General features: G+C 46.2%; 1 protein-coding gene across 1 annotated transcript in view; it reads right to left on the reverse strand.

Annotated features, from left to right (window-relative positions):
• The window catches only part of LOC129711640 (uncharacterized protein C7orf31 homolog), a 44107-nt gene that overhangs the window by 15659 nt on the left and 12575 nt on the right, over nt 1-15873 (reverse strand). Inside the window, 2 exon segments of the mRNA XM_055659442.1 lie at nt 7264-7454; nt 10143-10172. Of these exon segments, the coding sequence (XP_055515417.1) occupies nt 7264-7454; nt 10143-10172 (221 nt within the window).

Genomic DNA, 15873 nt, shown 5'->3' on the forward strand with positions numbered 1-15873 from the left:
GGTTTTAAAGGATTTCCCCCTTATCCTTAAGCTGTGACCCCTTGTCCTGGACTTCCCCAACATCGGGAGCAGTCTTCCTGCATCTAGCCTGTCCAACCCTTTAAGAGTTTTGTAAGTTTCTATAAGATCCCCTCTCTAGTTGGAACCAGAGAATTGGAAACTGTCTGAGTAGCAGAATGCATCTGAAGTGTCATGGATGCGAATGGAAATGGTCTGGATCACCTTTTCTTCCAGTATGTATCTACCTGTAATCATTATGACATGTTCTTATTCCACTCATTTAGTCTAGCTTTCAAGAATGTCCTTCCTCAAATTAAGGGACCAAAACTGCACACAATGCTCCAGGTGTGGTCTCAGTGAGCCCTATACAACTGCAGAAGGACCTCTTTGCTCCTATACTCAACTCCTCTTTACTCCTATACTCAACTCCTCTTGTTATGAAGGCCAACTTCATAATTCACTTTCTTCACTGCCTGATGCACCTGCATGCTTACTTTCATTGACTGATGAACAAGGACCCCCAGATCCCGTTGTACTTCCCCTTTTCTCAATTTAATACCATTTAGATAATAATCTGCCTTCCTGTTTTTGCTACCAATGTGGATAACCTCACATTTATCCACATTAACCTATATCTGCCATGCATCTGCCCACTCACCCAACCTGTCCAAGTCACCCTGCAGTCTCATATCATCCTCCTCACAGTTCACACTGCCACCCAGCTTTGTGTCATCTGCAAATTTGCTTATGTCACTTTGAATCCCTTCATCTAAATCATTGATGTATATTGTAAATAGCTGGGAGTTAGATGTGGCCCTTGTGGTTAACGGGATCAGAGGGTATGGAGAGAAGGCAGGTACGGGATACTGAGTTGGATGATCAGCCATGATCATATTGAATGGCGGTGCAGGCTCGAAGGGCCGAATGGCCTACTCCTGCACCTAATTTCTATGTTTCTATGTGAGACTCGAGGATGGTCTGTTGCCTCACTGGTGCCAGTGTTCAAGATGTCTCAGACCGACTTCAGAACATCCTCGAGAGGGAAGGTGAGCAGGCAGCCACTAGCCGACAACAAGTACAAAGGGATCAAGACGCTCCTCAAGGACACATTCAGTCTCAGCCACCGCGACAGGGCGGCAAAACACCTGCACCTGGATGCCCAAGGCGACCGCTAACCATCCGTGCTCATGTACGAAATGCTCGCCCTGATGGATGGACTCAAGACCCATCTCCTTTTGGAACAAGCCGGAGGACATCTGCTTGCTCCTCGCGGATGACAATATCACCGACCCCCGAGGGCTGGCAGCCCGAGCGGATGTGCTGTGGCAGGCCAAACAACAGGGTGGAGCCACCATCAGTCGGGTGGCAGTTGTGCCTCAGCAGGTCATACGGACGCTCACTTCCTCCATGGAAAGGAGCAGCAGTGACATTAGCCACGAACGGTGCCAGCAAGGACAAGTGGTGCTATGACCACCAAGGTGAGGCTCCGAGGCCCGCCGATACCGACCACCCTGCACGCATCCGGGAAATGCCTCGGCCGGTCATCGGTAGTGGCAACTGTGGCCGGCCAAAAACATTGCCTCCTCTACACCTGGGATCGTCATTCAGGGTGGCGTTTTCTCGTTGATACGGGAGTGGAGGTCAGTGTTTTGCTCCCCTCGGGCACCGACACTCGTTTCGGAAAGAAGAGGCCTCCCCTGACCGCCAACAGCAGCAACATCAGAAACTACGGGGTCCGCACGATCCCACTCAACTTCAACTCCTTTCGCTTCAAGTGGACCTTTACCATCGCCAACGTCTCACAACCACTGCTGGGCGCCGACTTCCTCCAGGCGCACTCCCTGCTGGTTGACGTGAAAGGACAACGTCACGTTAATTCTAAGATGTTCGAGTCGATCGCATTGCGCCACGCTGAATTGACTGCGCCCCACCTCGGCTCGGTGACCTTCTCTGACAACGAGTACACCAGGATCTTGGCCGATTTCCCTGACATCATAACTCCCCAGTTCACCATGGCAGCCATGGTGAAGCACCATGGTGAAGCACCATATCTCCACCACCGAAACGCACTCCCTGCACGCGTACGCAGGTTGCCCCCCAACAAGCTCCAACTGGCCAAAGACGAGTTCCGCAAAATGGTGGAAATGGGCATTGTGTGCCGCTCAGACAGCCCGTGGGCATCCCCGTTTCACATGGTCCCCTAAGTGTCTGGGGGCTCGAGACCCTGTGGGGTCTACTGCCATCTCACCAAGGTCACAACAGCTGGCCGGTACCCTGTCTGTCACATTCAGGACTTCACAGCAAACCTGGACGGTGACAAGGTATTTTCCAAGATCGACGTGGCTACCATCAGATTCCGGTCCACGCAGACGACATCCCCAAGATGGTCATCGTCACCCCGTTCGCGCTCTTTGAGTGCCTGCGAATGCCTTTTGGCCTTATGAATGCTGCCCAAGCTTTCCAAACGCTCATGGACACGGTGGGCTGGACTTCATGATCATCTACCTCAACGACATTTCTCATCGCCAGCCACTCTCACCAGGAACACCGCGCACACTTTCGGCAGCTCTGCCAGAGGCTCAACGAGCGTGGCCTAGTCATCAACCTTGCCAAGTGTCAGTTTGGCCTCACTTCCACCAACTTCCTCTGCCGCCACAACAATCAGCACGGAACGGACCCACACCCAACCAAGGTCGAGGCCATTCACAAGTTTTCCAAACCCTCTACTGTGAAGGGACTCCAAGAGTTTGTCGGCATGGTCAACTTCTTCCACCGCTTTGTGTCAGCAGCCGCCAGGGTCATGCAACCGCTGTTCAAGGCCCTGGCCAACAAGCCAAAAGCTCATTTGGGATGACAGCCACGACCACGTTCAACAACGCCAAGGAGGCACTGGCAAAAGCAATCATGCTGGTACATCCATGGGCCAATGCACCAATGGTTCTCATTGTCGACGCATCTGCCACAGCTGTGGGCGGAGTGCTGGAACAACTGATCAATGGTAGTTGGTAGCCCTCGCCTTTTTCAGTCATCACCTGAGACCCTCCCCCTCTGAGCAGAAATACAGCGCTTTTGACCGGGATCTCTTCGCTCTCTACCTGGTCATCCAGCATTTCCGCGAGGGAAGGGATCACAGCTTTCATTGACCTCAAGCCACTCACGTTTGCCTCTGCCAGAGTGTCTGACCATTGGTCAGCCCGACAGCAGCGCCACCTGACCTACATCTCTGAGTACACGACTTACGATCAGCACATCGCATTCAAAAACAACCAGGTCGCAGATGCGTTGTCCTACACCGCCACCAATGCCATCCACGTTCTGGCTCCAGGTGTCGACTACACGGCCATGGCGGCCGTCCGGCGAGAGGATGAAGAGATACTCGCCTACTGCACCGCCATATCTGGCCTGCTGTTGGAGGATGTGCGATCCAGGCCCGCTGACACCATATTCCTCTGTGACGTGTCTGGGACAGTCAAGACCCATCATCCCCACTGCCTGGCGCAGCCGGATTTTCAACATGGCCCCTCCATCCAGACAACAAAGGCACATGTGGCAGCCAAGTTCATGTGGCACGGGTTGTGCAAACAGATCGGCAACTGGGCCACAGGGTGCATCCCCTGTCAAACCTCCGAGATTCAGCGACACATCAAGGCGCCGCTGCAGAACTTCACCCTGACACACCGGCGTTTCGACCACATCCGCGTCTACATCGTTGGACCGTTGGCCCCATCCAGAGGTGTCACCCACCTCTTCACCATCGTGTACAGATTCACGAGGTGGCCGGAAGACGTCCCGCTCTCGGAAACCTCCACTGCGACGTGTGCACGTGCCCTCACCGCCCACTGGATTGCCGCTTTGGCGTGCCGGCGGACATCTCCTCCGACAGAGGTGCGCAGTTCACCTGCGAGCTGTGGTCCGCAATGGCCCGGCTGCTTGGCACTAAGCCGGGCCATTGCGGACTGCACTGCACCACACAATAGCCTACCACCCGCAAGCAAATGGCCTAGTGGAACTTTTTCACCGGCACATGAAGGCATCCCTCAAGGCACGGCTCACGGGCCCAGACTGGATGGACGAATTGCCGTGGGTCATGCTAGGTATACGCACTGCCCCAAAGGAGGACCTGGCAACTTCCTCAGCCGAGCTGGTGTACGGCGCCATGCTTACGGTCCCAGGGTACATCATCCAGTGGCGCATGGACATCAAGAACCGCCCACGACCACGCTGACACACCTCCGCGAGAAAGTGGGCATACTTTCTCCAGCTCCAATGTCACGACACGGTCTCACCACCACATACGTCCCACCCGACCTCCAGGACTGTCATTATGTCTTCCTTCGCCAAGATTCCCTCCGTACACCACTGCAAAAGCCTTATGAGGGACCCTTTAGAGTACTGCAAAACGACGCCATGGCTTTCACCGTCTGAAGCCGGCACACGTGGAGATTGACCAACCAGTGCAGGTGGCACAACCCCGCGCAGAAAGCGTCCGCCATCACGACCAAACCCGCCCTCAACTCGACCTGCTGCAACCCCGAACACAGGGAACACGTGCATAAAATCAGGCCCCCTCACTGGACAGCCTAACCGCCTCCAATCTTCCAGTTCTGGGGGGGATCATGTGACGGGCCGAGCCACTTTGGTCTTGAACAGTCATTCATCGAGCTCGAGCACTCTCTTGGACCTGGTGTGATCTGGGCTGACCAATCAACGCCGACCTGTGTTAACAAAGGTGGGGTGCAGCGGACAACGGAGCTTGGCTTCACAGTCAACACGTTAACACACACACCTTGCCCTTTTGTACTAATAGTTGAACCGTATTGTTTAAATATTAAACTGAGTGTTTATACAACACGTGAACCTCGTCAATATACATTAATGATTTAGATGAAGGGATTGAAAGTAACATTAGCAAATTTGCAGATGACACACAAAGCTGGGTGGCAGTGTGAACTGCGAGTAGGATACTATGAGTAGGTATGTTACAAAACTTACATTCAGCGGCATTGCAGTTTTGCCAATAGCCATGTGTGCGACTTTGGCGCCTTTGAGAGGGGGGAGGGTTTAAAATGACGTTTTCTCCAGCCTGTTGAAATCGATCTTTGTCAGGCTGTTTAGCTGCTGAAGAAAAATTGCACCGACATCTGTTTTTTTCAGGTTTTTTAAAGACAGTGCTGGATAATTTAATAGCAGGGGTAAAATAAAAATCGTCTACAGCCATCAATGGGACGGACCTCACATACGGGACAAAGCAAGGTAAGCCGTTTAATTTTTACATATAAACGTGCTTCTTAGAATGCCTTTAATCAAAATTTCACGTTGCGAAAAGGTGATTTAGGCCCCCCCGGCAGTGTTTTTCCTGCTGATAGGGGGTTTAAATTTACTGCAAATGCAACGTTCCAACCGATCGCGTTCCACAAAATCCCACTCGCAAGATGATTAAAATGGCCATTAATTTATGGGAATTAAACACAAAATTCCTTCCATTTGGCCTATAAATTCATGACAATGCGATTTAAAAATCATGTTGTGTGAATTCTTGTGTGAATGTTATTTGGACACTTAGTCTATTTAAAAATGTTAACCTTTTCTTAAGAAATGGATAGATGTTTAGATTTAGTAATTGAATTTTGTAATTAGCTACAATTAGGTAACTAACTAATTATATGCTTTAATTTCAGGTCATCCAAGCAAGATTGTTTCATATTTCTTTCAGAATGCTTCAATCTATAATAACTGAAAATTTCATTCAGTTCTCTTAATTTTTAAGAAAGTTATGGGCTTTTGACTGTCCTTGATCACAGCTTTTGAGTTAAGTCAATGGAAAAGCAATAGGGAACAAGGTGCTAATTTCCGAGTATGAAAATGGGCATAACTTTTAAAATACTGAACATATACAAGTGAATTAAGTGTCAAATTAAACATCTTTTTATGCTTTATCTGATGGGATAAGTTGCAGAGGATTTTTTAAATCTCACAATTTTGTAACATTGCTACTATGGGTGACTTGGACAGGTTGGGTGAGTGGGCAGAGGCATGGCAGATGCAGTTTAATGTGGATAAATGTGAGGCTATCCATTTTGGTGGCAAGAACAGGAAGGCAGATTACAATCTGAATGGTATCAAGTTAGGAAAAGGGGAAGCACAATGAGATCTGAGTGTCCTTTTACATCAGTCACCGAAAGTAAGCATGCAGGTACAGCAAGCAGTGAAGAAAGCGAATGGCATGTTGGCCTTCATAACAAGAGGTGTTGAGTATAGGAGCAAAGAGGTCCTTCTCCAGTTGTACAGGGCCCTGGTGAGGCCACACCTGGAGTATTGTGTGCAGTTTTGGTCTCCAAAAGGACATTCTTGCTATTGACGGAGTGCAGCGTAGGCTCACGAGGTTAATTTCCGGGACGGCGGGACTGTCATATGTTGTAAGAAAGGAGCGACTGGGCTTGTATACTGTGAAATTCAGAAGGATGAGAGCAGATCTTTTTTAAACATTTAAGATTATTAAGGGATTGGACACGCTAGAGGCAGGAAACATGTTCCCGATGTTGGGGGAGTCCAGAACCAGGGACCACAGTTTAAGATTAAGGGGTAGGCCATTTAGAACAGAGAAGAGGAAAACCTTTTTCACCCAGAGAGTTATGAATCTGTGGAATTCTCTGCCTCAGAAGGCATTGGAGGCCAATTCTCTGAATTGTTTCTAGAGAGAGTTAGATAGAGCTCTTAAAGATAGGGTCAGAGTCAGAGGATATGGTGAGAAGGCAGTAATGGGGTACTGATTGTAGATGATCAGTGATGATCACAGTGAATGACGGTGTTGGCTCGAAGGGCCGAATGGCCTACTCCTGTACCTATTGTCTATCAGAAATGTTCTCTTTGTTCTACCCATTCCTCTGTCACCTTTCATCCCACTGAAAACTAACTTCTCTTTTCCAAAAATTCTGATGAAGGGTCCCGAAATTGAAATATTAACTGTTTCATTTTTCACAGAAAATGCCAAAAGTTTTTTTCAACATTTTCTATGTTTATTCGGAATTTCCAGCATTTTCAGTTTTTTGATCGCCATTCACTGATAATTTGAGGCTTTCCCAAATGTAATGAAAGGCAAGATTGTACTAATTTGCCTCTATTTGAATTCTACACATTAGTTTTGGAAAATATTGTTACATTGTATGTTTACTTGGTGTATTTATTAGGAAAAAAATCTTGAGCAAGACAAAACTTAGCATATCTCTTGAATTACTTTCATGAATATTTATGAACATTTGTTACCTTTAGTTTTCTGTGTTACTGTCACAGTGTAGCTTTTGGCAGGCATATCAGGATTAATGGGCAGCAGGCGTCCAGCTCGTACCCCTGTGTACGGATCATCTGGTGAGATGAAGCTTGGGAATATTGCAAACTTGGGAATGTGGGAATGGAAGGGATGTTCAGCAGGAAATGGCATCCGTATTTGCTTCTGACTAAAAACACAAAGATACAATATATCCTATGAAGAAATAAAAAGAAAATAATACAAGAAATCTGAATAAACATTAAACAAAAGCTTTGTCATTCTCTTCCAGATATTACCTGATAGTTATGCTCGTTCATAACATATTTGAAATAGCATCCAGGTTTGGAACATTTTATACAACATTTCAGAACTGTTAATTTATACCTAATCAGCTCCCTAACCTGAGGAAAGACATTCTTGCCATAGAGGGAGTACAGAGAAGGTTCACCAGACTGATTCCTGGGATGTCAGGACTTTCATATGAAGAAAGACTGGATAGACTCGGCTTGTACTCACTAGAATTTAGAAGATTGAGGGGGGATCTTATAGAAACTTACAAAATTCTTAAGTGGTTGGACAGGCTAGATGTAGGAAGATTGTTCCCGATGTTGGGGAAGTCCAGAACATGGGGTCACAGTTTAAGGATAAGGACCTTTTAGGACCAAGATGAGAAAAACATTTTTCACACAGAGAGTGGTGAATCTCTGGAATTCTCTGCCACAGAAGGTATTTGAGGTCAGTTCATTGGCTATATTTAAGAGGGAGTTAGATGTGGCCCTTGTGGCTAAAGGTATCAGGGGGTATGGAGAGAAGGCAGGTACAGGATACCGAGTTGGATGATCAGACATCAGGCTCGAAGGGCCGAATGGCCTACTCTTGCATCTATTTTCTATGTCTATGTTCTATGTTTCTACCTATAATTTAAAGGAGGAAAAGACAAATGAGATTGGAATTAATACTTTATGGGTTATTGGCTTTGATTATTTTTTTAATGCACAGACTGGATAACTTAGCAATATATTTGCTACACTGACCTCCTGGTCCCCAAGCATAAAATATGAGATTATACATCCCAGGAATATGCTTAGGAAATGTATGACAATTTGATCAATATTTTCCATGTAATAATTTGAAGTGGGAGTTGAGGGGAATAAAAATGAGATCCAGGCTTTTAAGTTTGCAACCATTTCTACACATGGAAGGTGGTAAGTGCTCTGAATTCCCATCACATGGCAACTGTTAGCACATAAAAATTTAATTCTGAAATATATGTGGTCAAACAGGCCCAAATGGCCAACTTCAGTTCTTAATCCTTCTAGAGAAATAAAGCTCTTGTGTTGATTTAGCACCTCCTCTATTGCCATTTAGATCCTAGTATATGCTAGGCTAAGTAGGGAGTACTCGGCCAAAAGATAGTGTACAAAAAGATTTTCTAATGAGAAAAGTGAATTAACACAAATTCTGTATTAAAGTAATTTGTTCTTCTTTTTTAAAAGGTTAGAGCAGGGAGATCTTAATGTTTAAGAAAGAACTGCAGATGCTGGAGAAATCGAAGGTAGACAAAAATGCTGGAGAAACTCAGCGGGTGAGGCAGCATCTATGGAGCAAAATAGGTGACGTTTCGGGTCTGAAGAAGGGTCTCAACCCGAAACGTCACCTATTCCTTTGCTCGAAAGATGCTGCCTCACCCGCTGAGTTTCGCCAGCATTTTTGTGTACCTTGGATATCTTAATGTGATGGTTCTTGAAATGTGAAGGTAAATACATTGGTATTTAGGAATGAAACGTTATGCAGGTCCGTCACCCATTTTCCAGCATCCATGGTCCCAGAGCTTTTCTGGATTATCCGTTCTGCCGGACCAACAATGGTCAGGGCCTGTGAGAGGAGTCCAACGGTGCCGGAACAGTCCGCCGAGGTATCAGCCCACAAAGTCGGCCTCAGATGTTGACTATAGGAACGGAACTGCCGGCTCTGGCCAGGCCGGAGTTCCCGGGCCTTGGCTGCAGGGGGAAAATTTGACCCGCAGATCGGTGCAGAATTGGCGATGAGGTCGAGATCGGCAGTCTCATCCGGCCTTGGTGCCACATTTTTGGTGAGGACTTCCAGGGGGGATTTCAGGTGATTTCTCGTAATTTTGTCTGATTATAGGAGATGCCAGACTGAAATGTCCACGGGCATTTGCAAATACATCTTTGGGGTGACAAGTTGATCAGATATTGTAAAGGGGAAGTTTGATGGGGGTACAAGATTAGTTTCCAATGGCAGAAAGTCAGTAACTGGAGTTATAGATGACAGAGTCTGAAATCAGGATCCCGACCAGAAACATTACCCATCCGTGTTCTCCAGAGATGCTGCTTGATCCGCTGTTATATCCAGCACTTTGTATCATTTTTTTGTAAACCAGCACCTGCAGTTCATTGTTCCTGACACAGATTTACGCTAACTGGCCAAAGAATTAGAGGCAAGATGAGGAATGATATTTATACAATGACTGGATGTCCATAATGCTTTGACTGGAAGAAAGCAAAGGAAGGTCTAATGTATACAAAGCTGAGAAATGGACACACAGTGGATTTAATCCAGAGATTTACAATATGAAAATTACCAGACATTTGGGGACCAAAACATCCTCTGGGTTAGCCACCCACTAATATTCTCAGAAAAGTGGGACAAATTGATCAGTTTTACAAAGAGCCTAGCAAAAAAGCACATCATCAATATGATCTTGTAATTCTAAGTATCTTAATTCAAATTAGCTGACAAACTATCCTGTATTGAATAGCCATTTTTACGTTATTTCCATCATTATTTATATCTCTCGATAATTCTCAGGCTTATATAAAAATAAAAAAAAGAGGAACCAAAATTTACTTACTCCATTGCGAGCTCCTTGGTAGTTGGAAGCCTGAAACAGAAAAGTATTGAAATACAATTTAGAGACAATGCATGCAATAAAAACACTGTTTAATACAAGAGCATTGATCATACTTTTGCTGTGCTTGGCATATAAAGAAAGGTAATTAATATTTGAAAGTGTGATTCCTTAAAATATGATGAGAAAATGGAGAAATGAGGTATTGTAGGATATGTGTCACCAATTTATCCACAGCATGTCCCCACAAAGTGACAAAAATAATCTGTTTTGGTGATGGAATTAAGACTCAAGATTGTCTAATTGTGATAGGTGGAGGGGAAGGAAGTGCAGAGGAAGCAGAGAGTCTGCAGAAGGACTTGGACAGATTGGGAGAGTAGGCAAATAAATGGCAGTTGAAATACAGCGTAGCAAAGTGTGCAGTCATGCACTTTGGTAGTAGGAATAAAGGCATATTTTAAGACCATAATAAAGGCAAAAGAAATGTTCTAAATGGCGAGAGGATTCATAAATCTAAAGTACAATGGGATTTGGGAGTGCTGGTGAAGGATTCTCAAAAGGTTAACTTGCAAGTTGAATCAGTAGTGAGGAAGGCAAATGCAATGTTGGGATTTATTTTGAGAAGACTAGAATATAAAAACAGGGATGTAATGGTGAGATTTTATAAGGCACTGGTCAGACAGCACTTGGAGTTTGGGGAGCAGTTTTGGGCCCCATATCTGAGGAGGGATGTGCTGGCATTGGAGAAGGTCCAGAGCAGGTTTATGAGAATGTTCCTGGGGATGATTGGTTTAAAATATGATGAGCATTTGACAGTTCTGGGCCTGTACTCGCTGGAGTTTAGAAGGATGAGGAGGAACCTGATGAAAACTTATCGAATAGCGAAAGGCCTGGATAGGATGGATGTGGAAAGAATGTTTCCACGGGTGAGAGAGCCCAGGGGCAGAGGGCCTAGCCTCAGCACAAAAGGACATACCTTTAGAAAGGTGATAAGGATGAATTTCTTTATCAGAGGGTGGTGAATCTGTGGAATGTATTGCCACAGATAGCTGTAGAATCATTGGGTATTTTTAAAGCGGAGATTGAGAACCTCTTGATTAGTAAGGGTGTCAAAGATTATGGGGAGAAGCCAGGAAAATGGGGTAGAGAGGGAAAGATAAATCAGCTATGATTGAATGGCGTTGACTCGATGTGCCAAATGGCCTAATTTTGCTCCTATGACAAACTTAAGAGTTCTGAGGAAGAGTCTTCAAAAATATTCACAGTCCATTTCCACCCACAGATGCTGCCTGACCCATTGTGTTCCTTCAGCAGTTCACTTCTTGCTGTTGTTAGCAATGTTGCTTGTGGAATAAATACAGGCCCAGGCAACAGACAGCCAACATTGAACTATTAGGTATTTCATTAGAATCTTGCTGCACTCAAAAATGCGACCAGTCCTGCTTCATGTCAGGGGAGAGGGAAATACATAGATAAGGAAGTGTAAGGTGAGAACAGGCCAAAGGGAATGGAGATCAAGGAAAATGTAGATTAGATCATTGTTAGCTGGGAGAGGAGGGATTGACACATTGGGAGTATAAAGATTGAGTTGAAGGGGAAGTGACCACTGGAAAATTACAAAAGATTCTCAAATTAATGGGAAGGAAAGCTAGAGAAGGAACAACAGAGTAAGGTCAGGGAAAATTGCGAGAGGTGCGAGGGGGAATTGAATACGGAGGTCAAAGTGCTGTATGTGAATGAGCGAAGTATAAGGAATAAAGTGGACAAGCTAGAGGCTCAGTTCGAAACTGGCAAGTATGATGTTGTGGGAATTACTGAGACATGGCTGCAAGAGGACAAGGGCTGGGAACTGAATATTCAAGGGTATACCTATTGAAAAGACAGACAGATGGGCAGAGGGGGTGGGGTTGCCCTGTTGGTAGTTTAAGTGTGCGAAGGTGAGGTCAGAATTGCAATTATCAGGATATCTTAGTGAGTAATCTGGTATCAAGTTTGACTCAAGGGAGGAAGTGGAACACAAAGCAGACAGTACAAGAAACAAAAACAGCTCTGAGGCATACAGACATTGTTGAGAGGGTGCAGCAAGGGAAAGGTGGCCTAGGGCTCAGCACAGGGAAACCAGTGTGGAATAAGGCAGTTCCAAAAGAGAGGAGTAAATTAGTTGTTGAGAAAGCATGTCATCAGGTTAAGCTGGGACAGTGGATACATTGGCAAAGTGTAGAAAAGAGGAGGTTTAGCTGGAGGGGCCTGTGGATGGAGGCATGGAGGTGGATCATATGTTTTCTTATAGAGGCTATTTATGATGTGCTACCATCATCACAGAACCTCAACCAGAGGGGAAGTGAGGACCCGGCATGTCCTGTGTTCAGAGGTGGCAACGTTGAGGCATATTTTGTCAGGATGAAATACTAGTCTTTCTCAGGGTCGGTATATTTTGCGGCATCACCAGGTCTAGAAGCGTATAGTCGGAACAATTGAGAGGAGAGCACAAGTGAATTCAGTAGGCATCAGGGCTGAGAGTGTAGCTATTCATTTTGTCCGTGAAGGAGAGAGAGGTAGAGGAGGAAAGTTTTCAGACTGGTATGAGTTAGGCCAGCTACGGGGAGCCAATGATTGTGAGATTTGGGAGGAAAGCTTGTTGTTCCGCAGGAAATAATTAGTACTAGTTTGAGGCCTGATATAGTGTTATGGTCAGTCAGTCAGCAGATTATTTTATTGATAGACACAAAAGCTGGAGTAACTCTACGGGACAAGTAGGCGGCGCGGCTCTGGCCAGCAGTGGCCTCTGCAGCCTGTCCGCGTTTTATTATTTTTTGTCTGTGTTTTTATGTAGTTTTTGTTATTTTATGTTGGGGGTGTGTGTGTTTATGGGGAGAGTGGGAGGGGGGTGGAAACTTTTGAATCTCTCCCCTGCACTGGTGGACCCGACCATTTTATCGTTAAAATAAATTCTCAGGTGTCGTTGAGGCCGCAACGAGGGAGCGGCCTCCAACGGTGAAGAAGCCGGGGACTAAGGGGAAAAAAATTGTGCGACTCACCGTTGCCGTCGCGGAGCTGGCCGAGACCGGAGCGGGTGGAGCGGTGGAGGAGCGCTGCTGCTGCTGCTGCCGCCGCTGACCTCCGGAGGGTGGGAAGGCTGCGGCTGCGGGGCTGCGGACGGCGGCGGCGGGAGCCCGCGGATCCCGGGAGGGAGACCGCTGTTCGGGGCTCCTGCAACGGCGAATTCTCCCGCCCGTGTTGCGGGGTTGAAGAGCTCCTGAAGCGGGGCCTGACACCACTGCCCCGCGCGGCCGGAATGGCTGCGGGACTTTGCGAGCGCACACCGGGGGCTCCAACACCAAGACCCGGTGTGCGACCTCGCACCACCCGGCGTGGCTTCAATGGCCGCGGGACAATCGCCATCGCCAGCCGGGGGCTTTGACTTTGACTCTGACATCGGGGGGGGGGGGGAGAGGGCAGTGGAGAGATAAGTTTTTTTGGCCTTCCATCACAGCTATGTGATGGATGTTTATGTAAAATGTAATTATGTTGTGTCTGGGGTCTATTTGTGTGTAATGTATGGCTGCAGAAACGGCATTTCGTTTGGACCTCCAGGGGTCCAAATGACAATTAAATTGACTCTTGACTCTCTTGACTCTTGATCTCTGGAGATGCGTTGTAATATTTTATAGCACTGACGATGCCTTGGGAGAACTTAGTGGATGAGGCTTATAAAAAGGAAAAGGCTGAGATATGTAGATGTAGATTTGGCTGCAGAAATTGAGCAGTGAGGATGGAGAGCAAGAGTACGTCTGGTAGAGGTGGGTTATAGAGGTTTCATAACGCGATCAACCACATTGCTATTTGGAGAGCTAGGACTTCACGGACAGAGTTTACTTCAGGTCATAAAGGAGATGTCAGAGTCAGCAGAGCAAGGCAGTAGGTGGATTTGGTGGAGAAGGAATAGTGTCAGTTGGGGGAGAAAGGAAATTTATAACATGCTGTATGTGTATTTCTTTGTAAGTGTATTCTGTGTAAATGTATCCCGGTTATATGCAAGGTTGATATCTGTGGCATTACAAGTTTACTGATGGGTTAGGATAAGTGGAAGACAAGATGCAAGTGTTTAGCATTTGTCTGAGTGAATTAATCATCTGTAGTTTCTTTTATTTAGTAGAAACTGGTAGCATAGGTGGTCCAGAAGGTCATGACCCAAGACACCATCTGTCCATTTCCATCCATGGATGAGGCCTGATCCGCTCAGTTCCTCCAACAGTTTTTGTTTTTTGCTCAAATTTACAGCATCTGCAGCCGTTGTGTCTCTTTACCTTACTTATCACATTCCAGCACTGGGAGAATGCCACCCCGCTCATCATCCAGTGACGAGTGGAGTTCTGCAGGGGTCGGTGCTGGGGCCGCTGATCTTCACCTTGTATATTAATTATTTGGACGAGGGGACTGAAGGCTTTGTGGCCAAGTTTGCGGATTATATGAAAATAGGTGGAAGGGCAGGTTTTGCAGTAGAATATGGACAGGTTGGGAGAGTGGGCAGAGAAGTGGCAGAAGGAATATAGTGTAGCAAAGTGTGGAGCCATGCATTTTGGTAGTAGGATTAAAGGGGTAGACTATTTTCTAAATGGGGAGAGGATCCAGATATCAGAGGTGCAAAGAGACTTGGGAGTACTAGTGCAGGATTCCCAAAAAGTTAACCTGCAAGTTGAATCGGCAGTAAAGAAAGCAAACTTTATTGCGGCATGAACTACGGCATTTATTTCAAGAGGGCATGTATACAAAAACAGGGATGTAATGCTGAGGCTTTATAAGACGCTAGAAAGGCCGCATTTGGACTATAGTGAGCAATTTTGGGCACCATATCTGAGGAAGGATGTGCTGACTGGAGAGGGTCCAGAAAAAGAGAATGATCCCAGGAATGAGTAGTTTAACCTATGATGAGCATCGGCAATGGGCCTGTACTCGCTGTAGTTGAGAAGAATGAGGGGGGAAGCTCATTGAAACAACGTTGTGGCTATCCCGCGAGGTCAAGGATGATGGTCTACGTTCCGTTTTTATGGACTCTTAGGTTGCTTATGTCCTATCCTGGCTTTGAAAGTTCTTCGGCATCAGGACAGGTAAGTCCAGATTGCAGATCAGGCTTTGGTTGTTGCTGCCTATCTTTCCGTTTTCTTCTCTTTTCTTCTAATTCTGCGCATCTGTTGGCTTTGAAGGTCACTGTTCCTTCTTAGATAATGGTTTGCCGAAGATTCCTGTCCTTGGCATTGATTTCCCAATTGTCGATGTCAATTTCACATTTTTTCATGCTGGCTTTTAAGGCCTTTGAATCTCCTCTTCTGTCCGCCTCGTTTACGTTTGCTCTCTTTAAGATGGGAGTAAAAGGTTTGCTTTGGTAGACGCTTGTATTCCTTCTGAATAACATGACCAACCCATGTTAGTTGGTTCTTGATGACGAAGGCTTCGATGCTCGATGTTTTTACAGAATAGTGAAAGGCTTAGATAGAGTGGATTTTTCAACGTGGGAGAGTCTAGGACTAAGGTCATAGCCTCAGAATTAAAGAATGTTCTTTTAGGAAGGAGATGTGGAGAAATTTCTTTAATCAGAACATGGTGAATCTGTGGAATTCGTTGCCACAGAAGGCTGTGCAGGCCAAGTCTGTGGATATTTTTAAGGCAGAGATAGATTATTGATTATTACAGGTCAGACGTTATGGGGAGAAGGCAGGGGAATGGGGTTAGGAGG

This window comes from Leucoraja erinacea, chromosome 2 (assembly GCF_028641065.1).
Source record: "Leucoraja erinacea ecotype New England chromosome 2, Leri_hhj_1, whole genome shotgun sequence".
Taxonomy (NCBI): Eukaryota; Metazoa; Chordata; class Chondrichthyes; order Rajiformes; family Rajidae; genus Leucoraja; species Leucoraja erinaceus.